The 10,684-nt window shown below is 39.8% G+C and overlaps 1 protein-coding gene across 1 annotated transcript; it reads left to right on the top strand.

Moving 5' to 3' along the window:
- Positions 1-81: 81 nt before the first annotated feature.
- Positions 82-8,634, top strand: LOC135479266 (large ribosomal subunit protein uL2-like). Its single transcript, XM_064759083.1, has 7 exons — positions 82-107; positions 735-879; positions 2,096-2,237; positions 3,303-3,521; positions 5,283-5,398; positions 6,168-6,254; positions 8,487-8,634. Exons 2-7 carry the CDS (start codon positions 742-744, stop codon positions 8,562-8,564), a joined length of 780 nt encoding a protein of 259 aa, XP_064615153.1. The 5' UTR covers positions 82-107; positions 735-741; the 3' UTR covers positions 8,565-8,634.
- Positions 8,635-10,684: the final 2,050 nt, after the last annotated feature.

The raw sequence follows: 10,684 nt of genomic DNA, 5'->3' as shown, positions 1-10,684 counted from the left end.
GAGTATTACATAATTGTAAGTCAAGGCATTCTTGAATTTTTGTTTACGACATTGAAGACTTCCACCTTTCACATCCGGGCTCTTCCTTTTCTAGATCGGCCAACTCGGTACGTCGGATTGGAGAGCAAGTCAACGGACAATCGCATTAAAATCTACCATGAAAATTAAACATCTGCTTCAAACTTCGCAATATTACACCTAAAACTTAGTTGACCTAGGGGATTTACCTATTTTCACATAATTATAATTCTCTGTATTGCTAGAAAGAGGCATTTTTGTTCATATGACATGTGGACTGCTAATGTTATAACAACAACAACATACAAATGTGTTTCGATATTTTCCATAGCACAGATTTTTTGTTACATGTGTATTATTGTTAACATTGGTGGGTTAGGCAAAGTTTGCTGTAGTGATAACCTGCCAAAATATGTCCCCTAAAGTATGATCATTTGATTAAGAAATTGTGAAATGGAAGTTTTGTTCATTTGTCCAGTAAAGTGCTCGCGTGTAATTACTAAATCATTAAAAAATGTAATGACCAGGAATTGTCATAATTTAAGTTATGTAGCTCTTAATTAGCATTTTTGTTTAGAAATTGCCGTTGTGAATGTGGTGTTTCATTTAACCTGAACTGAATTTGCATATGGTGGACGTTACAACTGAAGTTACTAACTTACCGTTTTGTCATGGTAAATTTTCTTACATGGTCAGTTCTTGTTTTATCTTTCCAGGTGAACCATGGGCCGAGTAATTCGCTCTCAACGTAAAGGTCCGGGAAGTGTATTCAAATCCCACACGAATCACAGGAAAGGTGCGGCCCGTCTCCGTGCTGTGGATTACGCTGAACGTCATGGATACATCAAAGGTGTTATCAGGGTAGGCACTCCCATGTTAGCTGTGTAGAGCTGTGATTTCCTATATTACTATCAAGTGCTTAATTTTTGCAGATTTCGCCATCGATAAGTTTCGGCGAAAAATAATTCCAGCAAAAAAATATCCAATATTGAATCATGTACTACAGGTAGTTGTTATAACGAAGTGAAATCTTTGCCAGGGTGCCGGGAGTTGCGCTAAGAAAGCCCGATAGGCCAGCCAAGTTTTTTTAACAGCAGGGAAGGGAAATTATGGTTTAAATTTCTATAGCAATGTTTACGGTTTCTCACCTGCTACAGAGGATGATTAAGACTGAAAACAATGCAAAACTTACCATGTTACTCGATAAAGAATGGTTGACTGGTGCTGATAATGGTAAATTCATGTATTGCATTGTCCTGCTCAAAAGGTGATGGGTCACTTTGCCAGATTTTTAAAAGTACTCATAAGTGATTCGAACAGAAGTGACGTGTTCAAAAGTACTGCTCAGGGTAGGTGCATAAGTAATCTTCTTACGTTTTGATAATCCATCCCCCATTGTTTTAATCTCTGGTCCAGATCACGAGGATTAGCGACAACGCAGAAAACCTCTTCGACATGTTTTAATAATTTTGGCCATGTTATATCTTGGAAAAATTTTAAGAGTTTAGGATTTATTCTTCAGTATTCTCTTATATAAGCGAAAATTAATTCCCCCGAACATATTTTTGGAGACAATCCACGAAAATAAATTCCAGCGAATAATAAGTACTTTACAGTATCACAGCCCTATCTGATCCATAAGCTTACCGTGAACACCTGAGTACTTCCCGTCCTGGCTTCAATACACTACCTGCGGATGGTCGTGGGTTTCCCCCGGGCTCTGCCCGGTTTCCGCCCACCATAATGCTGGCTGCCGTCGTAGAAGTGAAACATTCTTGAGTACGGCGTAAAACACCAATCAAAAAAAAAAAAAAAAAAATCAATACACTACTGTTGGCCGCCAAATAATGTGCCTATCCGTACTCATAGTTGACCCAGCTATGGATTCCTGCTAGGTGTCCCCATGTATCATCCGTAGTAAATCCTCAAAGCATGAAACTGGTGGAAGCTGGATAAATTCAAACTCCAACCGCCAGGCTGTAAAGATGCACACCAGCTTTCTCAGACACTGATTCCCTGTTCTACCTGTTAACCAGATAATCTTTTCATTGGTTGTCTCCCTTGTCTTGGTTGACAGGATATCATCCATGACTCTGGTCGTGGTGCTCCACTAGCAAAAGTTATGTTCCGTGACCCTTACCGTTATCGCCAAAGGGTGGAAACGTTCATCGCTGCTGAGGGGATGTATACAGGACAGTTTATCTACTGCGGCAAAAAAGGTAATTTCTTCAGACGAATGAAGCCATTGTAAGCATGTAAATTTTTGAGCCAACCTGCAGTCATCAGGTAGTGTCATTGATTAATTTTCTACGACTGTTTGGTCCACTATATTGTAGCCTTTAGATTGCAAATATCAGAATTAAGAAATTGATTCACACAACCTGTTCATGTGACTTAAGTGCGATGTGTTTTATGACTATGAAAAGACTAGGTAGGTGTTTATTCAGGACTAGTGAAGAAAAAACATTTTCTCAGTGGGAATATTTTGCCATGTGATGTTAACGCCACCCAGTGTTTTACTACTCCCCTTGTTTATCCTGCATAATTTGATTAGACAACAACACTTTTACTTCAGAAAAGTTCACCATCTAACATTCAATTTATGTTCAGGCAAATTCCTGTAATTTAGCTCCTATTGTATACAGTGAGGTCATAAATAAAGGACATCAGGAACTGAAATAATTAAAAAGCTCTTAAATGGAAAGAGATTTTGGTTCGAATTTTTCTGTGTCAAGGATGAATGCCATCCCTGAAGAGTCATGTTGATTTCCCAGGCTAGAGGCTGTTTCTGAGACAAAGATTTTGTTCACCTTTCCTCCCATGCTGCCGTAACTTTTTGTATTCATGTTTGGGTGGAAAAACCTTTTTTTTGAAAGCCCATCTTGCATTTAAAGAAAAAGAAAGTTTTTAAGCAATTGTATTTGATGGATTTAAAGAGTTTTTATTGAACACATTCTGCATTTAAGGAAAAGAAGAAAAGTTTTTTTGCAGTTTTGTTTAATGGCTTCAAGCAACTTTATTGTGCACCCACAATTCTTCAAGAAAGAAAGAAAAATTTTGGCAATATTATTTGATGGTTTTATTAGGAATTATTAGATTAATTTTAGTTTTGTAACTTCAAGGGGTGGTTGCTGTTTTGTCCTAATGAAACCTTATGTATATGTAATCTTGATGAAAGAAACTTTACTCTGAAGGAAACACCACGTTTACATGGCTAGCAGATGCCAAATTATGGCTTGTAACAGTATAATGTTACAGGTTTTTGTTATGCTTGACTTTGGCAGCCACCCTTCAGATTGGCAATATTCTGCCGGTCGGAGCTATGCCTGAGGGGACCATTGTGTGCTGTATGGAGGAGAAAACCGGCGATCGCGGCAAGATCGCAAAGGCCTCTGGGAACTACGCTACCGTCATCTCCCACAATCCTGACACAAAAAGGTCAAGGGTCAAGCTGCCATCTGGCTCCAAAAAAGTAGTTCCATCAACAAACAGAGCCATGGTTGGTAAGTGGAAAAAAAAAATAAGAGGTTATGTTTTAGTTTCAGGAAATGTAAGCTACTAATGTGAGTGTTAAGAATGAAAACCAGGAGAACGCGAATTGTTCTAACAAGAAAACTAAGAGCAAGAAAATAGCTTACTACTAACTCATAATGTGCTCATGAAAAGAAGAAGTTTCAATCCAGTAGCTGCAGAGCAGGTTGTATTTTCTCCTCAATTCAGAAAATAAGCTGTGATGAGACAAAAATTTCTTCACTTTGACCTGAAAATACCATGTGGAGATTTTGAGCTCTGAGCCTCGTCGCATTGTTGTACAGGTAGCTATCTGCAGTTAGTGTAGGATTATTCTGTAAACATTTGGGCGAGAGATAGATCTAGAATATTGACTTCTGAAAGTATGAGAAAGTTGGTTGAAAATAGGTTGAAATAAATGAGGGTGTGAATATACTGTGTCAGCGCTAGACTTTTTTACCCATTTTGCCAATGTGGCTAACCTGGTCAGAATTGTCTTCTTTTGACAATTATATAGTCGTAACACAATTCACAACTTGAAAACTTAAGGCAAAGCAGTGAATCAATAAAAAAAGTCATGCACGACTCTCACCAGCGCGGTCGCTATAATTTCAGCACGCTCAGACTGGCTTCCTCTGCGGACATATGCCTGCAGATTGCTGTAGATTTCTCCCATCATAACGCTGGCCGCAGTCATACAAGTGAAATCTTCTTGAGTACATAGCAGCCTGCAGATGGTTGTGGGTTCCCCGGGCTCTGCTCAGTTTCCACCCATCATAATGCTGGCCGTCGTCGTATAAGTGAATTATTCTTGAATACAGAGTAAAACACCAATGAAATAAATAAAAAAATGTGAAGTTAATAATGACAGTGTCAGTCTCTCCTATCCCCTCCAATTTTTTTAAGTTTCGTTCTGATGGACAGTGCAGAAGTCCTGGTCCTGACACAGTATTGAATAAAAAGTGTCTCTGAAACCAAATATTCTTGTGACATGGTAGGATGACACTGCTTTGCCAAGGTAGCGATGTTATCAGAAAATAATTTCACAAAACTGAAATTATGTTCTCAAAATGCGCAAATGGCGATCGGTAGCACTTGCACAGATGTTTTTTCTTTTTTTTTTTTTTTTTTTTTTTTTTTCACCTCATCTTGAAAGATTATTTCACATGTTGCATTTCTGCTCATACAGACTGAAATTCTAGTTTTTCAGGAAGTTAGATGAAACTCAATGAAGTCATGTGAAGTTTCCCTGACTGTAGTTTAACTTTTCTACTGAACTGTTTTTTGTTATGTTTCTTTATTTTTCATAATAATACAACAATAAACTCAAGTAAAATAAATATATCACACCTTCAGTGGTTAAGGCATTGACTGGGTGGTACTACCATGCCCTTGACCAATGAGGTTACAGGTTCAAATGAAACTCTAAATGTTTCGAATATTCTGTTAAGAAGTTTGTCTGCTTCCAGGAAAAGGGGGGTTTTCTCTGAGCAGTGCATTAATCACGCATAAATTGGACCCCCATAATAGGAGTTGAAAGTTCTAGAGCACAATGTGGAACACCACTATATGGATTGAATGAACCATACAACACATCTGAATCTGTCGCTGGCCAAGTTCATAGTTAAATGGGTTCTCCTGGAAGATGACTTTATGACCCTTTTACCAGTGTTGTTGTTGGTAGTGAAACTAAAAATACTTAAGTATGGTGTTCAACACAAATCACTCATTCAGTATCCTGTGATATGTTACAGGTATTGTTGCTGGAGGCGGTCGTATTGACAAGCCTATCCTGAAGGCTGGACGAGCCTATTACAAGTACAAAGCCAAGAGGAACTGCTGGCCTAAAGTCAGAGGTGTTGCCATGAACGTAAGTCTGCAGTTATCCCCCTTGAACGTATTATATTGTAAAGTATTTTCTAAACCATTTTCAAACAAAGGCTTGAGAAATAAAGAAAAAGGAACTTATTTGACAGTCACTTATTTTCTCCATTACTTCTGGAGAGGGCTAATTCATTTTACAAGATTATCCTTCGATGCTTCTACAGGTATTTCCTGTTGTTGAGTAAATAGTTTCCTCATGCAGTTAGGAATTGTTTTCAGCATGACAGCCATGTGTGAATGATGAATGCCGCTCCTGAATTGTTGTGTTGATTTCACAGGTTTAGAGGCTGTTTCTGAAAGCACATGTTTCTCCCTCAACAGAGTTAACCATTCCAAAAATCAATTTACAATTTTTTAAAGACAAATAGTATCATTGACAGGGCTTTATTTTCTACGGGAATCTGGTGTCATAACTCTTAAAAACAAAACTTGGGGAATATACCGTTATTCCAGTAAACAAGTTTCATTCAAACTACTGTTTTTATTGCAGTAGTATATACATTGTTTCACTTTGTTAAAGTTATGAATCCTCCAAATCTGTTTAGTTCTGTATACATTAAAAGCTTCACTTGAGCAACTGCTTGGTGGTGCTAGATTTGAATGAAGTTCTGGTAGATTCCCATAAAGCAGAATCAATTTGATTCTGGTAAAAAAAAAAAAAAAAAAAATGACGAAAATAATCACCTGCATGAACAGATCATTCATATTAGAGAGTCATTATTTTCATATTCATTCATTATTTCTTCTGTCCCCAGCCTGTTGAGCATCCCCACGGTGGTGGTAACCATCAACATATTGGTAAAGCTTCAACAGTACGCAGAGATACGTCAGCTGGTAGAAAGGTAAGTCAGGAGTGGAAATGTGAGCTTTCAGTAGGCTGGGGAGATGTGTAGCTTGGGTGTGTGGGGAAAATGCGTACCTTGGGTGTGTTGGGAAAATGCGTACCTTGGGTGTGTTGGGAAAATATGTACCTTGGGGTTGTTGGGAAAATGTGCGCCTTAGGTGTGTTGGCGAAATGTGCACCTTGGGTGTGTTGGGGGGAAAATGTGTACTTTGGGGGTGTTGGCAAAATGTGTTGGGAAAAAATGTGTATCATGGGTGTGTTGGGAAAATGTGTACCTTGGAGATGTTGGGAAAATGTGCGCCTTAGGTGTGTTGGCGAAATGTGCACCTTGGGGGGTGTTGGCGAAATGTGTACCTTTGGTGTGTTGGGAAAAAATGTGTACCTTGGGTGTGTTGAGAAAATGTGCGCCTTGAGTGTGTTGGGAAAATGTGTACCATTGGTGTGTTGGGAAAATGTGTGCCTTGGGAGTGTTGGGAAAATGTGTGCCTTGTGTGTGTTGGGAAAATGTGTGCCTTGGGAGTGTTGGGAAAATGTGTGCCTTGGGAGTGTTGGGAAAATGTGTGCCTTGGATGTGTTTGGGAAAATGTGTACCTTGGGTCTGTTTGAGAAATATGTACCTTGGGTGTGTTGGCGAAATGTGTACCTTGGATGTGTTTGGGAAAATGTGTACCTTGGGTGTGTTTGGGAAATGTGTACCTTGGGTGTGTTTGGGAAAATGTGTACCTTGGGTGTGTTTGGGAAATGTGTGATAAAGTGAGTCATTATTTTAGCCAGGGAAGTTTCTGTAATACCATATTCTGACAAAATTAATTTGAGAGAGATTGGAAGTGTGAGACACCTTGGTTTGAAATGTGGCTAAATCCGTGAAGAGGGTTTTGACAGATCTATGCAAACTTAATATGGGGATTGGACCATTATACCATGACAAAAAACCTTGTCAGCCATTTTGAAAGAACATTTACATGAGCTGCTAGAAGGCTCATGTAAACCCTCATTAACTCTGGAAAGTTTGAATTTTGAAGATGGGTGTATACTATAAATTTTCCAACCTCTAAAGCACATTAAATCAGTGAAATTTATGCAAACAGTTATTGCATTTATGTCACCAAAGATACAAGCTTCATAAAACTGACCCGCCGGATAGCACAGTTGGTAGAGCGTCCGCTTCGGAACCGGTAGATCCAGGATCAATCCTTAATCGAGTCACACCTAAGACTTTAAAAGAGGAAGTTGTATCTTCCTCGCTTGGCGTTCAGCATGAAGGGGATAGTGCAACGACTGGTTGACCCGTATCAGTATAATGGCTCGGGCGGGGTGGCTTACTTGCCTTCGGTAAGTCGTCTCAGTGAAGCAGCACTAAATAAAAGAGCGGTGGAAATCCGTCCTGCAACAAGGAGGCACATTACACGTACATGCACCCTAATGATTCCTTCGTCGTCATATGACTGAAAAATTGTTGAGTACGAAGTTAAACCCCAAGCACTCACTCACTCATAAAACTGTGCAAATTATACCTCAACAACCCATAGTTCTCTCAGAATGTTTCAAAATATTGGTTGCAGAGGTGGTTGAAGATTTACTAATTTAAGGATAAAGTTTTTCAGGCAGTATAGTACTGGAAATAGGTGGTAAAGCGTGGTCTGTTTTCTGCCAGTCCTAGACTGGTCTGATTCGTATTAAGTGAAATCTTGTTGCACGCAGGTTTTTATACCATACCCTAAAGGAAGGGGTACTTTTGTGTTACATGTGTTTTGTGTTACATGTGTTTTGGTGTAATTCTTCAACCTTTTCGCATTTTTGCATTTCTGAGGACATTGTTTCGAGTAAACTGATAAAATTATACTTTTTGTGAAGCCATGAAATTAATTAAACCTATCCAATGTAGTTTTGTCTCCAAAATCAAATTAACAATAGGCATGAATTGCACTGAAAGTTGCTCTTTCATACGCGAAAATGTTGAGGATTTAAGATATTAGGAAAACTTGAGCAAACTGATTATTTAAATGTTACTGGATGTTAAGAAAAAAGTACATGTACACCATGGCAGATGATTTAAAAAACAAAATAAAAATGTATTCCATGTTAACTGGTTTGTAATGAAAAGAACAGACAGAAGTTTGCTTCTCGTTTCTAGTCATTTCTGCTCCTGTTCTTTTATGTGTAAAGGGATGTAATTGTCTTTGCTGTTCATTCATGCTCATCTTAAGATTTGTCTCCCCTTGCCTTGCAGGTTGGTCTTATTGCCGCCCGTCGTACTGGACGTCTACGAGGTAGCAAGAAGGTGACTGGCAAAGGAGAAAAAGAATAAATTCTTCGGTTTGCTGTAAAAAAAAAAAAAATTACCAGCCAGCTAAAGAAAATAAATATGGAATGTGAAATGAGTTTGTTAATTTTTTTTTTCTCTGTCGACACGTCATTGTTATGGCTTGCTGTAGTAACAAGAGCCGTCGTATAAGTGAAATATTCTTGAGTACGGCGTAAAACACCAATCAAATAAATAAATAAATAGTCACAAGAAGTGTGCCCTCTATGAGGCATTGATCTCAAAAGTTGGCCTCCTCCAGTCTAGGGCAGTTCTGGTATTGCATAGTAAAGTATCCCAATTCTCCAATTCAAGAATGGTTTCCCCTAGACTCTGCCCCATTTCCTCCCACCGTAATGCTGGCAGCCATCGTATAAGTGCAATATTTTTTTAGTCCGGCATGAAATATCAAAGAAAAAAATCAAAGAACCAAAGAACACCAAACAAATGAATAGATGGCTCCTCTACCCTACCATATGCAGGATGCCATGCTGGTGACACAAGCCATTTAATGTTTTGTCTGACTCCATTTAGCTGAAGATAATTGCAAGACAGGTTAGGCCTAAGAGTTGGGCACTTCTGCACTTCGCATATATTTTAAGAGGTTGATACACATGGACTTAAAGTGTGGAAGGGGCCTTTTTGACCAAGGGAGTTACCAATGTGGCCACTGTGGGTTGGAATCCAATTAATGCTGACTTCCTTTCCGGCCATACGTGGGAAGGTATGCAGCAACCTGCGGAAGGTCGTGGGTTTCCCCCAGGCTAAGCCCGATTTCCAGCCGCCATAATGCTGGCAGCTGTTGTATAATTAAAGTATTCTTGGGTATGGCATTATGACCGCTCAAATAAATAAAAAGTGGAAGTAGCGCATTGAGTGCCAAGGGTCAACCTTGAACTTTCACCAGCTACCTGTAAAATGTTCTGACTGGAAACTATGCCCTTCAGCATCACTTGGATTTGATCCAGACTTCGGAGGGTGTCAGCTTCAGCAAGAACAATGCTTAAACTGAACACGAAAGCTCAGCATACACAAACGATTACATGACTCAACCTGACTTGTCGGGTCTTGAGTGCTTGGGTATGCTAAATACTGACGTAACTGAACCAGAGTCACTGCAGGTTTCAATCCAAAGTCAGGTTTAAAACTTGAAGAATGAAGGAGTTAAACGTAACAACAGGACTACAACTCCAGTCGAGTTGAGTACAAGTGCTTACGATTTGAACTGAGCTGGGTCCTGACACCTCCGTGACACCTCCATGATACCTCCATGATACTTCTATAACACCGGTATACTACTGCATAGTGCCAGTATTTCACACCTCCATGATACCTCCATGACACTTGTATACTACTGCACGGTGACAGTTCTTCACTCCTCCATGACACCAGCAAACCACTGCATGGTACCAGTGCTTCACACCCATGACACCATTATACGACTGCATGGTATGAATACTTCACACCTCAATGACACCTGTATACTACTGCATGGTACCAGTACTTCACACCTCCATGACACCAGTATGCCACTGCATGATATCAGTACTTCACATCTCCATGACACCAGTATGCCACTGCATGATATCAGTACTTCACATCTCCATGACACCAGTATGCCACTGCATGGTACCAGTACTTCACACCTCCATGACACCAGTATGCCACTGCATGATATCAGTACTTCACATCTCCATGACACCAGTATGCCACTGCATGGTACCAGTACTTCACACCTCCATGACACCAGTATGCCACTGCATGATATCAGTACTTCACACCTCCATGACACCTGTATACTACTTCATGGTACCAGTACATCTCACGTCCAAGACACCAGTGTACTACTGCATAATGCTAGTACTTCACACACCCATGACACCAATATATACCTGTATCTACTGCATGATGATAGTACTTCACTCCTCCATGACACCAGTATACTACTGCATGGTACCAGTACTGCCCACCCCCATGACACCAGTATACTTGTGCATAGTGCCAGTACTTCACACCTCCATCACACCAGTATACTACTGCGTGGTACCAGTACTTCACACCTTCGTAATACCTGTGTGCTACTGCATGGTGCCAGTACTTCCCACCTCCATGGCACCTGTATACTA

This window comes from Liolophura sinensis, chromosome 12 (genome assembly GCF_032854445.1).
Source record: "Liolophura sinensis isolate JHLJ2023 chromosome 12, CUHK_Ljap_v2, whole genome shotgun sequence".
NCBI lineage: Eukaryota > Metazoa > Mollusca > Polyplacophora > Chitonida > Chitonidae > Liolophura > Liolophura sinensis.
Note: the sequence above shows the minus strand (reverse complement) of the source record. Positions and strands in the feature narration are given on the sequence as shown.

Excerpts from the sequence above, each read along its gene's own strand:
- LOC135479266 (XM_064759083.1), top strand. The coding sequence starts at position 742 with ATGGGCCGAGTAATTCGCTCTCAACGTAAAGGTCCGGGAAGTGTATTC. Across the intron at positions 2,238-3,302 it reads TATCTACTGCGGCAAAAAAG|CCACCCTTCAGATTGGCAAT; the intron begins GTAATTTCTTCA and ends TGACTTTGGCAG. Across the intron at positions 5,399-6,167 it reads TCAGAGGTGTTGCCATGAAC|CCTGTTGAGCATCCCCACGG; the intron begins GTAAGTCTGCAG and ends TTCTGTCCCCAG.